Source organism: Macrobrachium nipponense, chromosome 33 (genome assembly GCF_015104395.2).
Source record: "Macrobrachium nipponense isolate FS-2020 chromosome 33, ASM1510439v2, whole genome shotgun sequence".
Lineage (NCBI taxonomy): Eukaryota > Metazoa > Arthropoda > Malacostraca > Decapoda > Palaemonidae > Macrobrachium > Macrobrachium nipponense.
This window is the reverse complement of record NC_087219.1, coordinates 55325516-55352088: the sequence shown is the minus strand read 5'-3', so window position 1 is coordinate 55352088 and position 26573 is coordinate 55325516. Positions and strand designations below refer to the sequence as shown.

The window sequence follows — 26573 nt, the reverse complement described above, 5'->3', positions numbered from 1 at the left end:
ATCATCCCGCGCCGTCAGCGTCGCCGAGTCCTCCCGAAGGCTTCGGTAGGAATGTCCCGGAGCCGAGACATTCTCCGGGATTTCCGGAGTTTCTTCACGGGTGTTTTCCAATTCTAAGCTGTCGAGGAGGTAGCAAGAAGAGCAACAATGTTTTCAGTCATGAATAACATAGTATTCACAGTTAAAAGCACATTGGCTTTAATCTTACTCGGATTAGTGATGTTGTTTGGATCCCCGTTGTTGTTTGGATCCGCCAACGTAGGATATATTCTAGGAAAAAATCTGGTAGTTTGTCTTCTCGGAGGGTTACTTGCTTATGTAGTTGGACAATACTTCGCCGAACTATCATCTTTCGCCCAAGAGAAGGAGTTACTACTGAAGGAGTTAGAAGAAGCCTACCTGATGAACCTAAGTCTTCTCGACGAAATTGAGACCAGTAGTGATAATGAAGAACTGCTAGTCGAAAGGAATGAAGATCTGGACAAGGATTTAGCAGAGGAACAGTTTCGCGTCGAAGAGCTTCTCAAAATTATTGATGAAGATCAAACGAGGCTGAGCAAAGCCGAGAACAATAACGAGGAGCTGATTTCTGAGAATCTGTTTCTAAGGAAGAAGAATGGAAAATTTCAAGATGTGATCGTCCAGCGAAATAAGGAGGTTGACAAGCTAGAGGAACAGCTGAAACTCAAAGGCACAGAATGTGCAAAGAACGGTAAAGTTATTCGAGAACTGAGGAATGAAATAGTCGATAACGAGGTATATTGTGGCGTTCTCGAAGAAAAGGTGAAAATTCAGGAAGAAGAAGGAGAGAAAACGAAGCAGCTGGTTTCAGACCTCAAAGAAAACCTACAAGAGTTTCAAGATGAAGTTAGTTTTCTTCGTGCCAGAAATTGTGATCTTCAGAGCAGGCTGGAAAGAATGGCGCACGAGAATTTAGGTCTGGAGAGGAAGGTGCAAATACTTCAAGATGGAAATCAACACCTTCAAAAGGATCTGGCTCTTAAGGAATCGCAGATTGTCGCATCGATGGAAGCGCTGCACGATGAAAGGAGGAAAAATGAGATCCTGGCAGAAGAGCTGCTAGTGATGAAAAAGTGGATCGCAGAATTAGCAGGAGAAAAGGAAAAAATAAACGATTCACTCGTGGAAAAAGATTGCGACATTAGCTCATTAGTTGAAGATATGGAAATAGAGAGAGAGAAGAATCGCCTTCTGGCTGAAGAACTCCAAGTGCTAAGAAACTGGATCGCTGAGTTAGCAGGAGAAAAGGAGAAACTGAAAGAGAGATTGGCAGAAAAGGAAATGGAAGCAAATGCGGTTGAAAAAGTCGCAGAACTGCTTGAAACGACGAAAGAAAAAGTGATAGCACGCGAGAGTACCTTGAAACAGGTACGGGAACGGCTTGGAGAGGCAGAAGAAAATGAGGAAATAAAAAGATCTTCTCCAGAGGAAAATGAAGAAGAAGACGATTCGGACAAAGTTAATGAAGTGGAGTCAGAAGTCACCCAGAACAGTGGAGGATATTCTCAGGAAGCAGACGAAAAAGGAGAGTTAGAACTAGAGAACGTAAATCAGGAGGACGTGGAAGTCAAAGAGGACAATAAAGAGGAAAGAGTAGAAGTGGAAGAATGTCCTCAAACTAATAACGAAGAAAACAATAAAGTGAACACGAAAAAGACCCGCAACAAGAAGAGAAGAAACAAGAAGAAGAGAAAGCCTCCTGGAGAAGAGGACAGCAGCAGGTTGTGCGTGGTCCAGTCTATGGTCCTTCAAACGCACAATGAAAACTTGCACAGTATCATGTTACCTGCTGAATTCCAGGAGCTCCTCCAGAAAAATGAAAAGGGTCTCGCCTTCGTCAAATGTAAGAACAAAGTCGTGCTCAACTTCATGCACCATGACAAGGCTCATGTACGAGCTGTGCTTAGCAGATGTTCCAAATCTACTGCTGAGGAAGTTCTCGTTGATCTCCAGAAATTGCTTCTGAGGATTCTAAAATAGGATACCGAGGATGATGTTTCGCCCACAAGCAGCAGTCGCCCACAAGGAAGAGCAGTCACCCATAAGGATGAGCAGTCACCCACAAGGATGAGCAGTCGCCCACAAGGGGGAGGAATCGCCTCTAAGGGAATGGAGTCGCTCCAGAGCTTATAGTAGAGGAGTCGGTCACAGTTAGCGGGCGGACTGGTGCCCGTAATTCCGATTGGCGGCGTCTTGGTTCTGTTGCGTCCTGTCCCGGAGACGTCCCGATCTTCTTGGTCTTTTCGGTGGGATTGACTGGAGGATGGGTGTTGGCTGGTGCCCCCCCACCAGCCAATGGGAGGTTCCCCCACCTCCCATTTAATAATCCCCCCCCCCTCCCCTCCGGCCAACCCCATCGACGAGATCAAGAAGATCGCGCCGCCCCCGTAACTTGACGTACCAGCGCCAAGACACGGCCAGCCCACCATTCCAACCGCTGTGACCCACCCGACTACAATAAGTATATACCAGTGGACTTTGTATCTTCTTTCATGCACTTTTGTAACTTTTGTGACTTGCAGTTCATTCATTTTTGTAACTCCTATGTAATTCATTCACTTTTGCAACTCCTATGTAATTCATTCGGTTTTGTGACTCCTATGTAATTCATTCAGTTTTGTAACTCCTATATAATTCATTCAGTTTTGTAACTCCTATGTATTTCATTCAGTTTTGTAACTATGGTAATTCATTCACTTTTGGAACTTTTAGTAATTCATTCAAGTTTGTAATTCCTATGTAATTTTTTTCACTTTTGGAACTTTTGTAATTCATTCACACTTTTGTAATTCCATTGTAAATGCATTCGCATTTGTAACCCTCTGAGGAAATAAAACTACCCAAAAAAAAAATTTTTTTTTACTTATACTTAGAAAACCTTATAATACTATACCAGCTATGGGCTGAAGATAAGGTCAAAGATCTCATACAAAGACCTCTTTTCATAACAGTTCCCTCAACCAGTCATTTCCAAATGATTGTATATTTGTTGGTAAAGATAAATTTCGAGCTGTTCCAGTTCATTTCACGGTCATGTTTCCAACAATGGTTGACAGGAGAGCTGTTATAAAAAGCGCTGTTATAAAAAGCGGCCGGTGTATGGAGGGTAGTTCCGTTGGACGAGTGGGTTACGTGCTTCAGTAGTCATGAGTTCGATTCCCCACTCTGCCAACATACGAATCAGAGGAATTTGTTTCTGATGATTAGAAATTAATTTCTCGATGTAATGTGGTTCGGATCCCCCAGTAAGTTGTAGGTCCCGTTGCTAGGTGACCAATTGGTTCCTAGCCGCGTAAAAATATCTAATCCTTCGGGCCATCCGCAGGAGAGCTGTTAATCAGCTCAGTGGTCTGGTAAAACTAAGATATACTTAACTTATATGAACATTGTTAATAATCGAAGTATGCTTATCAAGTTCTCTTGAATGGGTCTCATCAGCAGCGCATCGAACCTCCAACGCACATTCACCTCTACCTTAGATGGCATACCCTCTTTTCACGGGTAACCCATGAATTAACAATGAATTCTCAAAGGCTTGGTTTGTTGTTAGCTCAATTACCAAGGAGGAAAACAGACAAGGTTTACAAAAACAAATTTTTAATGTAATGCAGTGAAAGACGGCAGTCTATAAACAATAAGGCATTAGTGATCTTCATAACAAATGACACATGGAACACAGTGATTTACAACACTCGACATTTATACATATGCGCAGAACATGACTGATTGATTCTTTATTAGGTTATCTGGCATGAGAACAATAGTGCTTACATTGTGAAACTGAACTAATATTCTATACAGCTTTGTTTGTAAGACATATAATTTTATGATCAATGACAAGATATCACATATTTGAACGAAACTCACAAATCATGGAGTATATCGCCTGCTTTTTAAAACAATGAAATAGCATTGAGGAGGAATAGTTGGTAATGAATGGAGTGAACTCAATTTAGTTAACATTCTTACAACGACTGAGAGATCACGTGACCTCCCACATGAAAAGGAGGGCGAAGTTTCATTGTGTTGCTTTACAGATTTTTCTTTTTGACTATAATTGGAGAAAATTTTTTCTAAAAAAAGTCCTGTTTACGGAAGCAACGAGGGTTAATGACGTTTTTTCTGATGAAGTACACACGCAGAAACACAAGCACACATGCATTATACATAATATATATATATATATATATATATATTATATATATATATATATATATATATATATATATATATATATAATATATATATATATATATATATGCTTGAATTGACCATGATTCAAATTCGGTGTAGACAACAGATGCCCATTCATAAACAAAGTCTCGTTCATTTCCAGAAGAGTGTACTGGAGACCTCATCGAGGGTATTTCAATATTTCTCACTTAGAAAAAAAAGAAGCGTATGAGGACTTGAATCAGACCGGTCGTCCCGTCCTCCGCGGAATGAGGCAGCAGGATTTCAGTGAGGAAACGAGATGTGAGTGAGGCCCTGGTGAGGCTCTCTCTACTCGGGCTTGTTCTCCTCGTAAACGGACGCAACGATGCGTGCCCTGTGAGCCTTCATTTCTTCACGTTCCTTGCGTCTGAAGAATCCTTTCTGTGATAAACAAAAATATATAAAGTAAACTTGGATCATTTCGCAGTCACTTTCGGAGAATAGACAAAATGAATACAATAGTTTGTGCAGTTACTGTTGGTAAATTGGAAAAATTACTATATCTAGTGTTCATGGTCTTGTTTCTAGGCAAATTAATATCCAGCGATTGTTGATAATTAAACAAAATCAATATACATAGTGTTTGCAGTCACTAAAGTAAATATTCTGTCGAAAAATATGCGAAATAGACATAGCCTAGGCAGATACTGTTGGTAAATTGGAAAATTTACTATATCTAGTGTTCATGATCTTGGAACTAGGCAAAATAAATATCCAGCGACTGTTGATAATTAAACAAAATCAATATACATAGTGTTTGCAGTCACTAAACGTAAAATATCCTGTAAAAAAATATGCGAGTTATACATAGCCTAGCGGCAGTGACTGTCTAAATATGGGTAAAAGGAATATGCATAATTGACTGTCGACATTTGAATCTTTAATAATCAATGCGAAAGTATATCAAACTTCAAAAGCTCCTGGGGGAAAAATGAGTCAATGAATTGCTCGTATAGCTGTATTTGATCAATTTGCAGAAGTCTATTAAAATCACAGAGCAAAAAATTGTCAAAGCATTTTGAACATAATTGAAAGAAACCGAGGCAAAATATTATAAAGTCCTGGGAGCGGAAAATGTGGGATTTTACATTGCAAAGCTATAACAATGGTTTATATTTTCAGTTTCGCTCCTCTCGACTTCATAATAAAAAGTCTGATGCATTAAGATAACAGCAACTCAATCTTGAACCTAAAACATGACATTTGAAAGGATGACAAGAGCCATTTCAAGCCTCGTTGGATGTTCCTCGTTAGTGAGGAATCGGAGTCAGAATGTCCGTAATAGTGAGAAATCACCCAGGCAGAAACCTTGTGCCTCAAACTTTCCTATATGTTTTTATCCTACATTTACTAATCAATTCATATTTCCATTGATTAATCTTTAATTATAACAGGACAGACTACAGATTTGATAGTTTTTATTGTACATTACGCCCTTTCATTTTGCACATGTTATATGTAGACTTGAAAATTTGGAAAAATCAGGACGTATACTTAACCGACTAGTATGCTCTGCCATTGCTTATATCCGTCGAACATAGTATTCAAAAGTTACACAAAATAAATCAAAATATAATGATGTTTCATTTATCATCAATCTTAATTTTAAACTTAGATCATTTCGCTGTCACTGTCGGAGAATAGACAAAATGAATACCATAGTTAGTGCAGTTACTTTTGGTAAATTGGAAAAAATTACCGTATCTAGTGTAAGAGAATGCTAATGTATATAAGAGTTTCGTTAAAGCATCTTCAATAAAATGCAATCTTTCATTGTTTGCCAAGTCAATAATCGACCTCGACCATAGTTGGCCCCCGTAAGAGGGTAGTTCCGTCAGTGGAACTCATGCGATGCACTGTAGACATTACTTAACGTTCTTTACAGGGTGCCTTCGGCCCCTAGCTGCAACCACTTTCATTCCTTTTACTGTACCTCCTTTCGGATTCTCTTTCTTCCATCTTACTTTCCACCCTCTCCTAACACTTGATTCATAGCGCAACTGCTTTGAGGTTTTCCTCCTGTTACTCCTTTCAAACCTTTTACTGTCAATTTCCATTTCAGCACTGAATGACCTCCTATATTCAACTCAACTCCGCCATAGTGGCGACAACATTAACCAAAACGGGACGTTAGTAGAGTTAACTTTTGAAATGCTAATGTTAATAAATTCACTCTCACCTTATAAAGAAGAAACACAATAAGCGCCAACAGCAGTAGGCTGAATAGAACTGCCAAGAAGATGACCCACCAAGGGACTCTCCCCTTCACCATGGTGTCTGGCAGGACTTCCGTCTTGGCCTCTGCACCGGTACTCCTGGGGAAAACCAGAGACAAATGGTTACATTTAACATTACAATACCAAATAGCTGATTCGCATTAAAATACGTAATAAGTAATTCCTGAGTTACCATAAAATACTAGTTCCACGTTGGCCGAGTGCATTTCACGCTCAGCTACCACTCCGGTGGCCTGAAGTTCGATTCTTGGCTCGGCCAACGCCGAACCAGAGGAATTCATTTCTGGTGATAGAAATTCATTTCTCGATGCAATGTGGTTCGGATTCCAAAAGAAGCTGTAGGTCTTGTTGCTAGGTAACCAAGTGGTTCCTAGTCACGTAAAAATACCTAATCCTCCGGGCCAACCCTAGGAGAGCTGTTAATCACCTCAGTGGTCTGGTAAAATTCTAAGATAAACTTACTTTTACCATGGAATACTTAAATATCAGGAGATCTTGAAAACTAATAGTGTTGGCACTGGTTAACTGCCCTTGCAACAGACACAGAAGCTGTACAGAACACGTACTCTGTGGCCGTTTACAAGCGAATCCTATGTTTATATTAGTGATTGTACTCTTTTATATCCATTGGTATTCTTATAGGATGGTTTTGCTTTCGTGTTGACTATCAGTTTTATTTCATGATGATAAATCTTTAAATCTTGATATGGAGGAAAAACACTGAAAAAATGGGTATACACAGTCAGGCTGCAAGGGACCTACAAATATTGATGGAATCAGTGTCACTGTTATTGTTTTCTGTTATAATCTTTTCGTTAGATTACTCAGTAGCTGTAATTCTCAAAATCGTGCATAGACGTCATTAGCCTTCTTATTGTTACTGACAGAAAATAAGCCATTTCATCGTTCAGAACTGATACGGAGTTAATATATTGAAATGTTCTGGTCACAAGTGAATGAAAGAAGTCTCAAGTTTTTTCTAGAGTATAAAAATTTTCATCATGCATGAAAGGGTTTCCTTAATCTTTTGTATAGACTGATAAACTCTGGTAAAAGAAAGTCTATGTAGGATTATGAGAGATCGAAAGGAAATAAGAGCAACAAAATCAGTAGGACGGATTTAATTATTAGTGAAATAATGTTCGTTGTGAAATTTCTAAGGAATCTTCAGTGATTAAGGTCTGTTTTGAAAAAGTGCTTCAACTATGCAAAAACGAAGATGAACATGATCTGAACTGTATTCTTAAAAATTATACCTTTTGCTCTCTCCAGCTTGACTGACCTCTGTTGAGAAAGGCCACCTCCCACATACCCACAAAAATCATCTAGGGTTGTTATTATAGTGGATTCACATCACCCGTGCATCTAATGTCTGGGCTAGTCCCTTACGACGCTCCTGATTGGCTGTCGATAAGCCAATCACAGGGCTGGAAACTCTCAGTCTCTCTTGAGAGTTCACATAGGCAGGATGTATGTTCCACCACGCCTGAGGGATACGTCTTCCAGGAGAGGTGAAACATACATCGTGCCTATGTGAACTCTCGAGAGAGACTAAGAGTTTCCAGCTCTATGATTGGCCAGTCAGGAGCGTCGTAAGGGACTGGCCTAGACGTCAAATGCACTGTTAATGTGAATCTGCTATAACTCACAGGTCTGTTTGAAATTGAATTGTTCGGCCCTTAATTGAGTAAGTAATCGACAGTCTGAGCTGAAAACGAATTCAACGCATAAAAACGTGAGGTGACTTAGCATTCCTACACAGTCCTCGAAGAAGAGAAAATAAATCAATATTAAGTGTTGTAATTGATTCGTGACTCTTGAAAACTATGAATTACCAAAAGGAGTTTCTGTTAAAAATGTTAAATACCTCATGCAATCCAATATCCACAGCCTAATAGTGAAATATGTGACATTAAAAAAAAGATAAGGAAAATTTTCATGCTAAGGCCAAATCTTATGAGGCTCTACTTCACCTCACAGATGGAGCATGTCTGCCATCACCAGTTAGATAACAACTTAATTTTTCGGTCATTTCCTTCCTTCTTGTACCCTTACTATAGCCGGTTCACTTAAGGTAGATTCTTAGGTGAGCCCTATGCCTGCGAGACGTTTGTTTGGCGACCGCTGATTGGCTGGGAGCTGCCTACCTCCCGGTATCAGCCAATCAGCGGCCGCCAAACAAACGTCTCGTAAGCACAGGGCTCATCCAAGAATTTACCTTAAGTGAACCAGCTATATCAACGGACAACAATTATTGTTTTGTCTCCCTTCGCTCCCAAGTACCGAGTGTTTTTTGCTTTCTGCTGCAAAAGGAAATTCACTAGAGAAATTTGTATACTCACTTGGTCCCTTGGAATTCCAAGTCTGGCCTAATGGAGACTATGGTGGCAAATGCTCTGCTAACGACTACAGCGCCAACTTTGGGTGAGATGTGATTTTCTGAAAAGAAGAAGATAATTGAAACAAAGGTACACTTTTGATTAAGGCTTTTAACAGTTTCTGTAATAGAAATTATTGTCATTTGGAGATATTTTGTTTTTATTTCAGGCAGCTTTCATTACAACAGCTCGTATAAATTGCTGCATAGAAACATTGTAAAATCTGTTACCAATAAGAGGGTAAAAATTAGTTCTTTTGTGGATGATTATCTTAAATTATCTTACTGTAAGTATATACATATAAATGTGAAATATATTCTGTTAAAACAGAATTCCATCTAATGAAAGGAGACATGAAAACGCCAAAATGTAGAAAATAAATACTATATATTAGGAGACCAGCCAGCCTGAAGAGATGAACAGCTGGTCTCTGAAATATAGAGTTTACTTTCTATATTTTGGCGTTTTTATGGGATCCTTTCATGGGATATTTTATGTGTTTATGTGCGTATAATATATATATATATATATATATATATATATATATATATATAATATATATATTATACGCACATAAACACATAAAATATATATATATATATATATATATACATAAGTGTGTGTGTGTATGTGTGTATGTGTGCATGCATATATAACCAAGCAGAATATGTCTACTGAGGCTTTACACATTTCAATGCATTTTACGTTCAAGAGTTATTATTGACTCTGACGCCTGAAATTGTCATTCATAACGGGGCCTTTGACGTCACTCACCCAAGACAGCCAAATCAATGACCATGTTCACGGAAAACTGCGCAGTAGCGCTTCCTCCTGGTAAGGAATAGATGTGACACACGAATCTTTTGCAGGACACCTCTGCTCTGTTGCAGGAGAATTCCCTCCTCTGTCTCTCTGGCGCGTCGTCTGAGTGTACTCCTGTTGTTGTCACCCTGTTCAAAGAGACATAGGAACCACCATTGCTTACGAAACATAAATTGTATATTCCTATCGAAGGTAGATACGTAATGGTGCACTGGCATTTAAGTTCGCTGGACCTGAGTTTACCATTTTTTATTAATAATCCTTTAGCTCGTCTAGATAGCGATTCTGCTGTCCTATTGCACTTACGTGCAACATTGAAAAACAGAGATTTGTTACCTGTTTTAAATCTTAAAAATCATTCTTTAACCTAATTAAACGTTCCTCCTTTTTAATATGTAATCAGTTTTATTTCACACACACACACACACACACACACACAAACACACACATATATATATATAATATAATAATATATATATCTATATATATATATATATATATATAATATATATATATATATATGTGTGTGTGTGTGTATATATATATATATATGAATTTTTTTATCACATCACCGTGATTCATATACATGCATTAAGCTATATATGTCCTTTAATATCCAGTTCGCTCTACCTCGGAATTAATAATATTTTCATATAGGTTAACCGAAGGGGAATTTTTTAGTTGATAAAAATTGCGTCCTTCCGTGGACTTGAACCAGCACACTGAGAGAAATCAAGACTTTAGTGACGACTTTACCGACTCGGCCAACAAGTGAGAGAATTTGAAAACAAAGGATATTTGTAGCTTAATGCATACACACACACACACACACACACACACACACACACATATATATCGATATATATATATATATATATATATATATATATATCTATATATATATATATATATATATACACTACACACATTCCTATGCATGTATGTATGTATATATATATATATATATATATATATATATATATATATAATATATATATATATATATGTGTGTGTGTGTGTGTGTGTGTGTATGTATTATACGTATATATTAGTTAAAAAGATAGATAAATAGATAGATATCCAGCTGGTAAAAACTGTATAAATTTCTTACCTGGGAGAGAAATCCGTATCGTTGGCATCGTGTGTCGTGGTATTTGGAAGACCAACTCTCCGGTTAGGGCCGGCGTTATTCCTCCCATTTTGAAAAGGCCCGATGAGACCTTCATCCCTACATTGGCCGTCTTGTGTTTCTATCTACGTCGAGAGGAAAATAGAGTTACTGAGTGAAATTATCATTTATAAACTATTTTTTTTATAGAGAGAAAACATCATAATATGTTTAGATAAGTTTTACAAAAGGGCCAAGATTTGAACAGCTTTCTTTCGGACGCAGTGTAAATCTAGATTAACGCCATTTTCTTTGTTAGTCTTCATCCCATTCAGAGAAATCAAACGAAAACTTCTTTCAGTTTTCTTTTGAAGATGGAAAAAGAAACCCACAAAATTACTGAGTATAACTTGTTTACTTGTAAGTATTTGCATATTATTTTACTTAATCCTAAGAAAACTCATAATCACATGTGTCAATAAAATGGAAAAGTAAATCCATTTTACTTAATACTCGAGTACACACATCTCTTGAGAAGGGGCCACAGACAGGACCTGAAAATACTTGAGGGTTGAGTAAAATAATATGTAAATACCTACAAGTAAACAAGTTATTTACTCAGTAATTTTTTTGGATTTCTTTTTCAATTCAGAGAAATCCCACTCTATCGCTTTACTGATGCTATTTTACTAAACAGGTTTGATTATGGTTTTGACAACAATTCTGGATTGGAAGCAATGAACCTATTATAAATGTATCAGCTTCTTAAAAGTGCTTTGCCATGGATAATGCACTAGGGGCGATAAGGTAGATAAGATCACTCTTAACTGATAAAGCTCTATAGAGAGAGAGAGAGAGAGAGAGAGAGAGAGAGAGAGAGAGAGAGAGAGAGAGAGAGTTAAGTAAATCTTACTTTTACCAGACCACTGAGCTGATTAACAGCTGTTCGAGGGCTGGCCCGAAGTATTAAATATTTTTACGTGGCTAGGAACCAATTGGTTACATAGTAACGGGACCTACAGCTAATTGTGGGATCCGAACCACATCGAGACATGATGAATTTCTATCTCCAGACATATTCCTCTGATTCCTTGTTGGAAGAGCGGGGAATGGAAGCCGGACCCTGAGAGCGATAGTCGAGAACGTAACCGACTCGTCCAACGAGGAACTTAAAGAGAATGAGAGAGAGAAAAAGAGAGAGAGAGAGAGACTTTGTTCATTATACCTCTGGAGAAAAGAGACTAATCAGTGCTTCCCCATTGACGGTGACAGGCATGTCCACGACTAACTCCACCTCCTCGATTGGCGTAGGTCCCGTCTTGATCACCTAAAAAGAAAGAGAAAAGTTAGAATCTTACGACTTCTAGATCGATTAAATTTAGTCCGACGTTCTTGCAAAATATACTAGGAATCGTGAGGAGATAAACTGGTTTAAGTGGGATGATCAGTAATACCTTTCAGTTGTTTGCACGTGTATATTTCCAATTATCTTTAGGCGACTATTTACAGCCATTGTCTGCATACACCGTAACAGTTCTAAACTAGATCATCCAGTGACAAATGACTACGGCGTCATTGTATATCGAGAGTGTCATTAATTAGAGAACATGGAGTACTTAAGCATACACAGTTCAGCATAAATAAAAATAAACATTTAAAAGAAACTTCCTGTGATAGTCTCTTATGTAAGTGCATGAAATCTTACATTTGAATTTGAATGTAAAAGTTCATTTTCCTAACACATGTTCACATTCCCAGAGAATTTGGGCAGCATCTAAAATTAACATTTGAGATTTCTAACTAGATCCTTACTGAACAACAAATAAAATCATAGTGTGAGACTAAGGGTTCTTACTGATTCATGTTTATCAAAGTCTATGCGGTAGACCTGTTAACCGAGGTAGGTTAAGAGAAAGATAATGTTTAAAAGAAGGGAGAAATACAAAGAAGGTAAAAGGATTCCAAAAAGAAGGTAACAATATCAGTGACTCTGAACAACAACCAACAGCTACACTAGCCTTTCGGTGCACGCAAGTGCGTCGACTTGGGCAAGAGCGCTTGCGCAAGAGCCCAGACTAAGTCGTTAGATCTATTCACTGCTAAATCCGTTTAGGTTTTGAGAACGGACATGTACTCAGTCTCTCATGCATTTTAATTTGATAATAACGTGCTCCACTGTCTATTCTTCTTCTAGTTTTAAAAAAATGCCTTTGCAACGAACATACTTAAATTTGAATCTACAATTTGATATTAAGAACATCCTGATATGGTCTCTCGTCGAAGAGACTATCAAAAAGTCTATTGCTTTACATCTCTGAGTCGAAATGTTTCAAAGAGAGTTTCCCTCAGTTGACAAGCAATGAATAGCATGATACCCAGTAACTAAACAAGAGAAATTACAAAGAAAACAATATGTTTGCCCTGCACGAAGTATTTTTTTACACTTAAGATTACAATGGAAAAAAGTATTAGTAATAGAATAATGCCTGTACGTTTTCTCTACGGCCTTTCAGAGATTGGGAATTCTTTGTTAACTAAAACTCCGCTCTCACAAGGACAAAGCCATTCCCAGGTTCTTTATTGTTATTTGAATTGCAGGACAGCTGCTATTTCGGCAGATAGACTCAACTCCCTGACTTGCAAACTGAAAACTGACACAAACCCACAAGGATCTGGTTTTTTAATGAAAAACGTTCGAGTTAAGCATCAATGCGGCATCGTTTTCGGTCTCATTTGAAAGAATTTTTTCATTTTTTTATCATATTTGAATCATTAAATGTCCCCTTAAAACGAAGGACAAGATTTGAGATTTCAGTTTCTTAAAAAGATGGGACTAAGGTTAAAACAATGAGAGGGTAACTACCCTGAGACTCAAGCTAATTTCCCCCAATAATTCAACAGTAGGAGGAGCAGCCATATTCCCTGCCCTTGGTAAAAATCATCACGAAGCCAATACAGACAAAGAACTTTTATATATATAAAAAAAAACTCCAGGAGAAGAGCTGTTTTGTCTTTCACTGCCTTTCCAATCGATGCTCGGGTCGTTTCCCTTGGGAGATAAACATATAACTTATCAAGGAATAAATAAAACATTATAACCTCGTCTCTTACCGTGAAATGCTGTATGAAAGATGATTTGCTCTTGGTCTTATTGATCGCGTTCTCGCCTATCAGTTTGTAGAAAACCTTTTCGTCCGTTGAGTACCTGGAATCAGCGCGTCTGTTTAGGCAAATGAGGGCGATAACTTCGATCAACATCGAAATGAAAGAGTCACAAAACTACTCCTGAAGCATAGCATCTTAGAGAGGTAAATATGTACGCAAGTATCCATGAAAATATTGGAGAAGAAATAAGGTTATTGCCATGTTCTTCAATTCTCCAGAACAGTTGTCAGAAGGCAGCTATTTGTGGTAAAGGGTATTTCGAAAAATATGACGTTGGCCCAGAAAAAGTATCAAAAACTTATTCATATATCTGTGATAATGGAGATCTAATGTAGGAAAATCATTAAAGTCTCTCGAAGGAAGGTTAATTAACATACCACAAGACAATGAGAAGTCCACATCGAAGTCGAATAGTTTTCTTTTATTTGCTTTTACAACCATCAAGCTTTCTTTATCTATAGCTTTATTTTTGGAAAAAAAATAACCTTTTTTCAGGCTATTCTTAACCTGAAACTAAAATTTCAGAGGGGATTTTTTTTTAGTAAGGATACTAAAACGTAGGCTCCATCCGGAATTGGCCATTTTGATATTTTAGATACAAATATTCTTGCAAACGTTGGAGATTTACAGATATTTTATTGCATCGACAAAGTAGAATATTTTATGAAGCCTTCACAGCTTTTTGCTGTTCTTATCGAAGGGTTCTCTGATTATAAGGAAGGGAAAAGTACTTTTTGCTACATTAAGCATTCTGCTGAAGCTTCAGTCTCTGATAATAAAAAATTCTTTCCACAATGACCTGTCATCTCTCTAAGACTTCATATTCCTAAATTCTGATTATTTTTCCATACTCGTTAAGGATATACCTCCATTTTAACAATGACCCTCAACCTCCAAAGATAATTTTACGTGGCTAGGAACCAATGGGTTACCTAGCAAGGGGAACTACACCTTATTGTGGGATCCGAACCACATTATGTCGAGAAATTAATTTCTAATCACTGGAAACAAATTTCTCTAACACCATGTTGGCAGAGCGGGGATTCGAACTCGGGACTACCGAATCGGTAGGCAAGCACGTGAACAACTCGTCCAAAGAGGAACTGGCTTTCTTTTCGAATTGATGGTGAATTTCCCAAGTCGAAGCCATTGAAGCTGAGGTGAATGTTGTAGAAACGCGCACTCAGCAACCACCATAGACTGCAGTGATAATCAGCTAAGGATATTGGCCGTCAGCTCCAAAAAAAAACATTATATTTACTGTTTATTTCATTTGTTTCATATATCTCGTGTAAGCTTCATATCTCTTCTAACCTGGTGTTATTTTCATCACAGTTATTATGTTTGTGTGCTAGTTGACCTATTTACATTGGCAAGTCTTTATTTTCGGTTATGTATTTGGTATCATCACTTTCTCGTATGTAGTATTTTGCTAAATACAGGTAGCTTTCGCCAACTGATACTGCTGCGGGCTTCATTTTTCCATTCAAAGATCACGAGAAATAATTACCGTTAATGAAAATAACACCAGGTTAGATGAGATATGAAGCTTACACGAGAAATAAGAAACAAATGAAATAAACAGTAAATGTTTTTTTTTTTTTTTTTGAAGCTGACGGTCAATATCCTTAGCCCATATCATTGCAGCCTCTGGTGGCTGCTGACTGCGATTTTCTGCAGTCATTCATCAGCTTCAAGGACTTCAGCTTTGGAAATTCACCATTAGTTCGAGAGGAAAGCTTAATCAGTTGGCCTCTTCAGACTGAAGAGGCCAACTACGGTCAACTAGGGCACCTTTTTAATATTAAGGCGTTTCATTTTCTTGATAAAGCACAGACCCATTTAGGATGGTTTCTGGTGCTTTTGGTTTAAATAAGTCAAGCGTATCCTCCACCTTTAGGTTTCTGCATATTCCCCTCTAAGTCTTAAAGATTAAAAAACTTCAAAGTAAGCTCGCTCCTTGTAAACAGGAATACTGCGTGATTAATAAGTCTCACTTTAAACTTTAGTCATAACTCAGCCATCATTCCCTTGAAAACCTGTCAGATTTGAGGCTTAATCTCCCGATTGTTGAAGGGTTACTGAACACTTCGATGTGTTCGTTCTTTGCAAGTGATATTCACCATCGTAAAGAGAGCCTCGTGTAAAAGGGTGAATAGTGAATAATGATGTTTTTACTATTGTAGTTAATTTTCAAACAAAAAGGTAGCTGAAAGGTTTTTCGAAAATCAACTGTTTTCTTACCCGCGGAGTTCCAACTCGGCTTTGGCCAAAAGCGGCAGTTTCTGGATGATAACATTATCAGCTGGTTCTAGTTCAACTCCTTCGCCAGCAGCCTTCATGTGAACCTCCAGTTCATTCGCTGTCGTGTCCTTCACTTTGTCTCCATCTATTGACACTCGAAGGACATCCTGTAATAGTGAAAGATAATGAATTACTCCCATAACAATTCTTTCAGTGTAACCTGCAGCGCTTACGGATATATACGTATTAGAAATTCAGTTATGATACACTTCTACGGCCTAACATCGAGAAGTGGAAGATTTTAATAAAAGCTGAAATATAGTTCGCCTCTCATGATAGAGCCTCTTGGAAGTCAATATTGCATTGGGTTTTGGGATGAAGATTGGACATTCTCCGATTCTGTCTATTTCATTTCTAAGTACAAGCTAATCTCCTCGATTTTATGGCCCAAAATGTAAGTTCGATCAGCCTCAATAGTTATTTGTTATGAAATCTTATACAGGAAAGCTGCCAGTAAAAGGTCCTTACATTTTAAAACTTCATTTATAAGAGTATATTCTATGCCATTCATTCTCTGTCTGTTTATCTGTATTACGTTATGCATTACCCTGGTAGTTTTACGGTATGTAACAGTAATTTATTTTGGCAATCTAATGACTGCATATTAAATCTCTCTCTCTCTCTCTCTCTCTCTCTCTCTCTCTCTCTAAATAACTTTATATATATATATATATATATATATATATATATATATCTATATATATATATATATATACATTTGCAATCCTCTTATTCTTTACCTCATACCCAGTTAAATATTCAATATTTCTTTATCTTTTACATCGGTTATTTAATCCTAGGCCAATCAGTTTGGAATTTCAGACAATACTTGAAAATTTAGACACCGCTATCATATCCTAAAATTACTTTTAAACCGAAAGAAAAGAAAACGTTATGTTGCATAAACTGAATAAGTTCGTTCAACTTAGTCTTCTAAGGGCAAACAAGATTTTAAAATACGCCATTCCAAGTTTCCTTTAAAAAAAGAGAGTCTGCGATTTCTAAGGGAGTATGATCAAGTATCTTTATCCCTGTGGCATCTTCTCTGTAGAGATGACAGTCTCTTTTATTGTTCCACAGGAAAAGTTAAGTATATATTTATAGTTTTGCCTGACCACTGATCTGGCTAACAGCTATCCTAGGGCCGGCCCGAACGATTGGATATTTTTACGTGGCTAGGAACCAATTGGTTACCTAGCAACGGGACCTACAGCTTACTATGGGATCAGGACCACATTATATCGAAAAATGAATTTCTATCGCCAGAAATAAATTCCTCTGACTCCGCGTTGGCCGAGCGCGAACTTGTTCTATAGGAATAAAGGTTAATAGTAGCTACCGCTAATAAACCGACCTTATCGCCTTTCTTGATGGGATTCCTCATCTGGCAGACAAGTGACAGTCGCTTCGCTTTGTCGGGGAATTCGCAGCTGTGGGAGGTGGGCATGAAGAGGGCAAAGGGCCTGGCAACCTCCACCGTGACGTTGGGGAGGAAGACCGACTCTCCGGAGTTCGTGACGGTCATTTCTACGACGGGGCTCTCCTTGCTGCCGATGGGATACTTCTGATCCCCTCTGCAAAGGAAATTGCAACTGTTTACAAAAAAAAATATCATTTTGTTTGGAATGGAATTTGGAATTCTGGCCAAAAGGCCAAGCGCTGGCACCTAAGTGATCGATCATTCAGCGCAGAAATGGATTCTGATTCCCTCTGCCATTGAGATTGCAACCTTTTACAAATAAAAAAAAAGGAATTATTTCTTTGTTCAGAATGGAATTTGGAATTTAGACAAAAAGGCCAAGTGCTGGGACCTACGTGTCATACAGCGCAGAAAAGGATATTGACAGTAAAGAAATATTTGAAAGGTGGAACAGGAGGTAAACCTCGCAGTTACGTCATGAAACAATTGTTAGGAGATAGTTGAGAGTAAGATGGAAGGAAGAGAATATGGACGGAGGTACAATAAAAGGAATTTAGGGGGTTACAGCTAGGGGCCGAAGGGTCGCTGCAAAGATCCTTAAGGAATGCCTACAGTGCACCTCATGATGTGAACTGATGTTACTAACGCCCTACGGTGACTTTTCTTTTAGGGTAAAGGAGCAATTCAATAAATATTGTGTCATTTGAAAACTTAAAATTATTTATGGCTCCCTGTAGGAGGGTAGGGCCGTCAGTGCACCTCATACAGTGTACTGTATGCATTACTTAAGGTTCTTTGTGCGCCCTTCGGCCCCTAGTCGCAATCCCTTCCGTTCCTTTTAATGTACCTCCTTTCATATTCTCTTTCTTCCATCTTGCTTTCCGCCCTCTTCTAACAATTGATTCTTAGTGCAAATGACAGGTTTTCCTCCTGTTACACCTTTCAGACCTTTTACTGTCAATTTCAATTTCAGTGATGAACGACCTTATAGGTCCCAGTCCTTGGCCTTTGGCCTAAACTCTATATTCAATTCAGTTCAATTCACTCTTTCAGATTTTAAAGAACTCAGCAATACGTAACATTGATCTTGGCACTTCTGCGTCACAAACATTGTACTTAATCTTTTAAAAACAGGGAACTGGGTCAAAATAAGTTATAGATATTTATAAATATATTTTTCTCCAAAAGATGCATTAAATCTCGTTCAGTATAGTCTGATTTTACCATCCTGAGTCATGCTCTGCTTAACATAAGAAATCAAAGAATAGTAATTAAAATAATTTCTAGTTGTATAATTTATAGAAGCTTAGAAATAGTTGAAAAGTTACACATTATTTTCTTTGGTATTCAAGTGAACACAATCATCCTAAGCAGCATTTTATTCATTTCCAATACCGTTTTCATTAGATAATAATAAACTCCTTGGCATGTCCTCTCTATTGTGTTTTTTTGGGGCGGGGCTTATTTTATAGAGCTGTATTATTTTTCTTGATTTTTGCGTATAGCTTTTTCCTCATATAAGTTCTTGGGAGATTTACCATAGTCAGCAAAAACTCTTGTAATGCAAAAAGCAAATGTGGAGATTTAGCTAAAATGATAAATCTCAACATGAAACCCTGACCTATGAAGCACTGGCTATTTCTGTAACTATTGACACGAAACATTCAGTGTCCCCCTTCATCGTTTTCCAGACGAAGAAAATGGACTTTTGAATTTCGCTCGCCTAAACATACGTGATCCTAATTTCGTCAGACATCTCCACAAGACTTACTTGTAATTAACGAAAGCAGCTCTGATGGTCATGTTTGTCAAACAGGTGGAGTTTCCGTCAGCGTCGCAGTCGGTCTCGACTCCCACCACCAGTCTGGAACTCTTTCCTCCTGCTGGGTCCGTCTTGGCAAGACCTGGAAGGAATCCAGGAAGGTTAAAGAAACGCTTGCTCTTGGATGTGAGAATAGCGATGGAAGGTAAGTGTTTTTATCGTTTTTTGTTATCCTTTTATCATTCTTATTAATAATTTAAAGGACTACGGACAGGATAACCTTACGCCATCACCTAGTTCCTTCTCGACCGAAACAAATGGTAGAAAATGGGTAGACAAACATCGAGGCTTACTGAACGATGTTAACAACACAGTAACTTCTCAAAGCGGAATTATAATACTTAGGAATTTCAGATGAGTGAAAAGAATTTCAAAGCTTTACAGTTGAAGGAATGAAGAGCTGAACCATGAAATCCAGTGACTTCTGATATCTGCAAAGTTAATATGGGAAGCCATGGCCAGTTGAGTGACAGAAGGCCTTCTGAGAAGATGGATTCTCCTTCAACTGAACGCAAAAGTGTAATACGCGTAGAAAAGACAGAAACGAGACTTAGCAGCAAAAGTATAAAGAGAACATGGCATAGTGGTAGCGTTTATCAGACGAATAACCTTTGAACCAGACTGTCGAAGATGGTAACGAAAAGTTACGACCACTAAAAATGAAAGTCAAATACGGATGGATAGGGCCGACATGAAGCTTCAATTTTATGCATAAGAAAACAACTTGAATATAACATGTAACGGAGTAAATGTTATATCAAGTTGTTTTCTTCAGCATAGAATCAAAGCTTCATTTTGACCCTATACATCCCTGATTTAAACGATAACATTACACTCGGAACTCTATCCAAGAAAGGTTTGAATCTGAACAACCGTTATGTGATTCCAGTTTGTGATTGTCTGGAAAGTAGGCTTGAATGTGTTAGACCATTTTTAGTATCTATCTGCCTCTCTTTTAAAGTGAACATACACAAACGCACAAAGCCAATCTTAGAGTTAATGAACGTCCAGATTGTTAAAATTCACAGAGGCTTACAAGCAATGTTTCATACTTACTCATTCTTTTTCCAGGAGTATCTAAGAGCCAGTGGTCCATTCTTATGCTCAAAGGTCGCATTGGGTCAAGTTTCATGACCTGGAAAAAAAGGTGAGTTAATGACATGCTGCTGCTCCTTCTGGTGATTTGTAAATGTCAACACTAGGAACTGAAGTGGTAAAAGTTTAGATTATTGTGCCGGGAGAAAATACTAAACCCTTTTGCAAAACCTCGTTGACATCGTTGTGATCTTCAAAATGTCGTTCCTTACTGTCCCTGAACCTGTTCTTGTTTGCATGGTGTTTTCACGTTGCATGAGACCAGTGGTTATTCAGTAACGGGACCAACGGCTTTACGTGAACTTCTATCATCAGAAATACACATCTCTCAACCTCAATGGAACGCCCGAAAATCGAACTCGCGGCCACAGAGGTGGCACTCCAACACCATACCGACCACACCACTGAGGCGCTAACTGTTCTGGACTTTGCAAAATTATCTTTAGATTTCTTAACCTGTTCTAGACTTTGCAAAATTATCCTTAGATTTCTCTCAACTCTTTAAATTTTACATTTTTCCACATAATTGCCATTTTTCCCTCTTAGTTTAAGTTTTAATGTCACTGTACACCAATTTTGAACTTTGTTTTCTACGCGTTTCTGACTAATATGTAGTGCAATCTGAGTTCTGTCCAGTCTGCGTCTAGCATAATAACTGATGAATGCATTCACTGTGCTTCAAACTTTATTCTAACACATTACCAGCTGCCCCAAGCCTCTGTAATTTACTGCAAATTTCGTAAACGCTTGGTTCTCTCACGAATTAGTGTTTACTAACTCCAACCTCACCTCTTAACTTATATCCGGGATTGGGACCCGCTTGGATGTACAGTGATGCTCAAATCTCATGCGACATGACTCCATAGGATTTCGTTCAAAATTCACTAACTGGCAACCTAGCATGCTCCATATTTATCCTTTATTTCAATGCGAAAACGCGAGTATCGCATACGCTAAGGCCATAATATGTTTCATAAGTGTGAAATCTGTCATATATTTGAAAATTGTAAGAAAATGTCACGTGTAGCCAAATTTCAGAAAAACCCTTACGAAACATTTTCAAAACTTTCGTTCACTCATTGCTGAAGCATTTGACCAAAACGAAGTCGCCATCAAACCTCAGTTCAAATGTTAAATAAATAAATAAAAAAGATTTTAACATTAATAATGCTTCCAAAGCAAACATAAAATTTGATATAGTCCTATTTGATTGTTTTACCCTCAACGCTGAGAAAATGTAAATATGTATATACAAAAGTAGAATGCGCCCACCGATATCAACGTGTGAGGGGAGCATGTGTGACGTATCAGTGTCGGTGCAACAATAACCACCTGGTATATAAGTAGGTCTACAATGAGTAGCGACCATTAAATTATCTTGAAAACATTTACTTTATGTGTTTAAGGAATATTTGGATTTTCATACATAATTATTTGTTATCTTTCTTAATATTTCAAAACTGATAGCATACTAGCAAATATTCGCTTATTTGTCAAAGCCAAGATATTATTCCTAGGCTTAGGTGTTAGATTTCTTTACTTTACGCTTAACATTCACATCTCTATATTAACAATTTCTGGCCAGAATGCAAATGAGGTTATCTACACATTCTTGCACTTCAAGTTACCTTATGAAAGAATAAATTATACATCAAAAGCGAGCAGAAGGACTTTTAAGAAAATAATGTTGTAAACCAGTTGAAAAACCAGTGTTCCATATGCCTTGATATTAATACTTATGATATTTCGATTATAGCCATCTTCTCCATATAACCAAAATCATCATCATCATCTTTTATTCTTCAAAGAACAGGTAATCTCTACAAATAAAAACATTAGTAAAGATTACATCTCAGAAAGCTTAGATTATTTTTCTAGGCCTATAAATCATTTTGCAACATACAGGCAGCTTAAACACAGCCTGAAATTTCAACATTCAAAGAAAACTGGTTGTAATTCATATTCCTCAAAGAACAGGTGATCTCTACAAATAAATTCATGAGTAACATTACATCTCAGATAGCTTAGATTATTTTGTAGGCCTATAAAACATTTTCCAACATACAGGCAGCTTAAACGCAGCCGAAATCTTCAACATTCAAATAAAACTTGTTTTAATTCATATTCCTACATTGAAATTGTTGTTATGACTGTTGAGCTTATTAGGTCTACTGTCATAATGCTGCAGACATGGTTATGATGACCAGTCCGAGGAGCATGTTAAGTGTGCTTTCATTGCTGGCACCGCTAACCTTATCACACCACACTTGAACTGAGCAACGTAAAGATAAAAAAAATCAATTCAAATCACACAAATTAAGAATTATACCAATGCATAAAAGGGATCATATCTATTTAACCATAAGGAAAATAAGGCTAGCTGTGAATTCACAAACTGTTCGACATGAATGACATTACAAATGAAAAAAAGAAAAAAAATAGCACTACTTGGCAACATCACGTTGAGTCTGAGAATATGGACGATACAAAAAGAATCATGTCGCATGAGATTTGAGCCCCACTGTACAAACCATCTCTGTAGGTAGTATAAACTTGTGTTTATACTGATTCTCATCCTTAGGCATTCCACATTTACCTTTCCTCGGCACATTTTCACATGAGGATTGCGAATCCTAAGCTTGCTTACCTCCACATTTGCGTCAAACTCTAAACAATTCGTTGCTCCATTGCGAGCGTCGTGCTTGATGGTGATGTTTATCATTGAACTGCCAGACTCCTTGAAAGTGGCTCTGGAAAACATTTGCTTGTCGTCTAACTCGATCTGTCCTTGGATGTCTTGAGAAGAAAAAAAATAAATAGATAATTAAATAACTAAAGCAAATTTGAAGAATCATATGAGAAGAGTATAGCAAACTCAAAGAGAGAGAGAGAGAGAGACTAACACAGATGAAAAATATCAAATACACTACGCATAACACAATGCAGTCAAACTTGTGTTACAGCGCACTCGTTCACCGAGGGTTGATTGAAAATTTATTTTAAATATAAAGTACTCTATTTATGTATGAACTGTAAATAACCTCTTCTGATCTGGCAGAATAAATGTATTACTTTAACGTATTCCTTGGGAAGGTGATTAACAATATACTAGGCCTATAGCACGATAAGGTGGTTTTGCCCCTATTTAACAAATACCAGAAAAACTTGAAGTTTTCAAAGACTTGAAATTTATTTTTTTTACCTGGGACGAGAATATGTTATTACGTACAAGACGGCCTATAGCTTGAAAGGTTGCTCTCACCACAAATAGTATAAATGCTAGAAAAACCAGGCAAAATGACATTAAAACTTTGAAACGCAATTTCGCAGATTGTGATGTTGGCACCATCTTATGTAGGAGTAATCAAAATCAAGAAATCAGTCCAGTGTATTCATGAAGGGGATAAGATCTGTCTTAATATTTAGCGTAAAAACTCAGGCTATGGCTTTGATAAACCCAGCTCTAAGTCTTGACCCTGCTTATACGAACCAAGCTTGATGAAACATTATATATATATATATATATATATATATATATATATATATATATATATATATATATATATATATATTTAAAGTATTAGCTTGTCTGTTCAATTACTTGTCTAATTCATTATCAAACATCACAGTAAATTAATATTTTACATTGGTTTTGGTTAATGTTTGATCAAGCTTGGTTCGTAGAAGCAGGGTCAAGGTCTAGACTTAGAGCTTGGTTTAACAAAGCCTTATATATATATTATATAGATACATATTATATATATATATTTATTTATATATATATATATATATATATATATATATATATATATATATATATATATCAAATTTCACAGTCATTGTGGTTGAAATGTCGCACATATTCGCTTTTGCTCTTTGTTTACATAATGATATAGAATAATAATTTGCAACTGAAAGAGAGAAAAGGACGCAGGTGACGCCTCCAACCAGTTTTGAATGGCACTACTTGGCGGCTTATATTATTAGCAGAACAGAAAGAAAGCAGTAGAATCATATGAAGTTTGACATTTTTGGAATGTTTTTGCAAATGACAAGCTGCACTGTGTAGGTCATGAGAAGGTCCATATGATCTATTAGTGTGAAGCAATGTGTGATGTAGTGAGTGATAAGTTTTAACTGTAAATAGTGATTGAACTTTCGCTCAACTGGAGATCACACGCACATAGATCATAAAAAACCAACAATTTAATGCTGCAAAATCTATCATTGTCTCAAAAAACTGCTATTGAAATTATGGTTAAACTTTACTCATGGAGTTGTGAATGAAATTTCCTATTGGTAAACGTAAATATGGATAGTCTATCTTGCTTATTGATCTCATTGGTTAATTCCTAACTTATCATCAAATAATTGAGAAGTTGACAAAATTCTTGGAATTTCTTTACAAAGTGATGCAGTCAGGTCCATTGATAACAATATCCTGCTTGAATCCATTTTCAGCAAGAAATGAATGTAGCTTCCTTTGCTTTGCATGCTCGTTTTAAGGATTTATGAATTGTATGCATAAAAAAGTGAAGAAAACCAGTGAAATCCTGGGTAAAGTTCTAAAATTCGTATTGGTACAATAGAACATTTAGGCCTCACTTACCAGCAACTTGGGGGACATTGTAACCGCCATAGGTGATGCAGGCAGTTAGCTTAAATTCTGTGGCGTCTTCAGGAAAAGCAGATGGGTTGGCGCTCAGAGACCCGTTCAGTGTTGCCACACTTCTAGATTTTAACACGACCGCATTGCTCGATAAGAAGCTCCCGATTGCCAGATCTGTAAATATAGTATGTGTTATTGTTGCTCATACAGACAAGCCTATTGCGAGATTAATTACAGAATTGAGAGATCGTTCTGCTAATACTTTCATAATTTAAATATGTAAATTATGTAAATTAGTTTTCTTTCAAACAAATTCCCTTCAAACATAAGAGATTTTTGCCAAACTGCTTCGTAGATGAGGAAATAACCGAACACTGAAATGTAAGTGAGAGGAAAAGGGGACTTTCAAGTAAATATATATATATATATATATGAGTGTTAATTAAGGGATAATGCACATTACCAGGGTAGCCATTGTCGTCTACGTCGGTTCCCTTGGAGATGCCCATGCCAAATCCTCGGAGTGGCTCCCGGTTTGGGAAATCTCCAGGGGAGAGACGTTGCGAAAATCCCTCACGAAGACCATCTTCTGCCCCGAGGTAGACATACACAGCCCCGGAGCCGTCATTTTCCCATGGCGCTCCGACTGCCACATCTGCAGTGGAAAAGAAGAGGATGGCGTTGTTGGTGGCAATATTTGAGGGGGTACTTACATAATAAATATAAAGAAAAACATTACAATATAACGCCTTTCTAGAGCTGATAGTTGCTTTTCCAAAAAAGGATAATGATGTCCTTCTGGACACTTCCTATTGGAACGTTGCTAGCAAAGGATATTATAAAATGTCCATGCTATAGCTCTTCATCCCAACCAAGTTAACATTACTAAAAGAATTGTAGTAGCGTACTCGACACATTTTTCGGCCATGAATATCAAGCTTTGTATAGGTAGGGAACTCGTTTAAGAGAAGAGCCAGGAAGCAGTTTAACTGGGAAAACGTGACTCACTCTCCTCAAGAAGTACCTTATAAAACTCACCTTCAAAGGAATCACGATTCAAATCTCCAAGAGTTGTAAGAGTCGTGCCAAAGAGAGCTGAGGACACACGTGATCCAAAGCGGCTGCCAGCACTCTTCATGCTCCTAGTCTGGAAGTAATTATTGATTTAAAAATATGCATGCATTTAAGGACTGTCATGTTCCTAGTCTGGAAGTAATTATTGATTGAATAACATGCATATATTGGAAGACTGCCATGTTCCTAGTCTGGAAATAATTATTGATTGGATAACATGCATGCATTGGAAGACTGTCATGTTCCTAGATTGGAAGCAATTATTGATTGAACAACATGCGCTGGAGGGTTAACATATCGTTT

The 26573-nt window shown here is 37.4% G+C and overlaps 2 protein-coding genes across 2 annotated transcripts in view; one reads left to right on the top strand and one right to left on the bottom strand.

Moving 5' to 3' along the window:
- Positions 1–219: 219 nt before the first annotated feature.
- LOC135202866 (troponin T, skeletal muscle-like) lies at positions 220–2001 on the top strand. The gene has a single exon (XM_064232322.1). The coding sequence runs from the start codon at positions 220–222 to the stop codon at positions 1999–2001; it is 1782 nt and encodes a 593-aa protein (XP_064088392.1).
- Positions 2002–4286: 2285 nt separating this feature from the next.
- The window catches only part of LOC135203209 (integrin alpha-PS3-like), a 41529-nt gene continuing 19242 nt past the window's right edge, over positions 4287–26573 (bottom strand). The window contains exons 9-23 of the mRNA XM_064232962.1: positions 26235–26343; positions 25660–25851; positions 25197–25370; positions 23235–23383; positions 20549–20627; positions 19442–19574; positions 17605–17824; positions 16191–16357; positions 13893–13986; positions 12007–12108; positions 10785–10927; positions 9626–9801; positions 8816–8912; positions 6416–6551; positions 4287–4617 (exon numbers count right to left, since the gene is read on the bottom strand). Coding sequence (XP_064089032.1) covers positions 4525–4617; positions 6416–6551; positions 8816–8912; positions 9626–9801; positions 10785–10927; positions 12007–12108; positions 13893–13986; positions 16191–16357; positions 17605–17824; positions 19442–19574; positions 20549–20627; positions 23235–23383; positions 25197–25370; positions 25660–25851; positions 26235–26343 — 2064 coding nt within the window. The 3' untranslated portion in view covers positions 4287–4524. The remainder of the gene's footprint in view (positions 4618–6415; positions 6552–8815; positions 8913–9625; positions 9802–10784; positions 10928–12006; positions 12109–13892; positions 13987–16190; positions 16358–17604; positions 17825–19441; positions 19575–20548; positions 20628–23234; positions 23384–25196; positions 25371–25659; positions 25852–26234; positions 26344–26573) is intronic.

Excerpts from the sequence above, each read along its gene's own strand:
- LOC135202866 (XM_064232322.1), top strand. The coding sequence starts at position 220 with ATGTTGTTTGGATCCCCGTTGTTGTTTGGATCCGCCAACGTAGGATAT.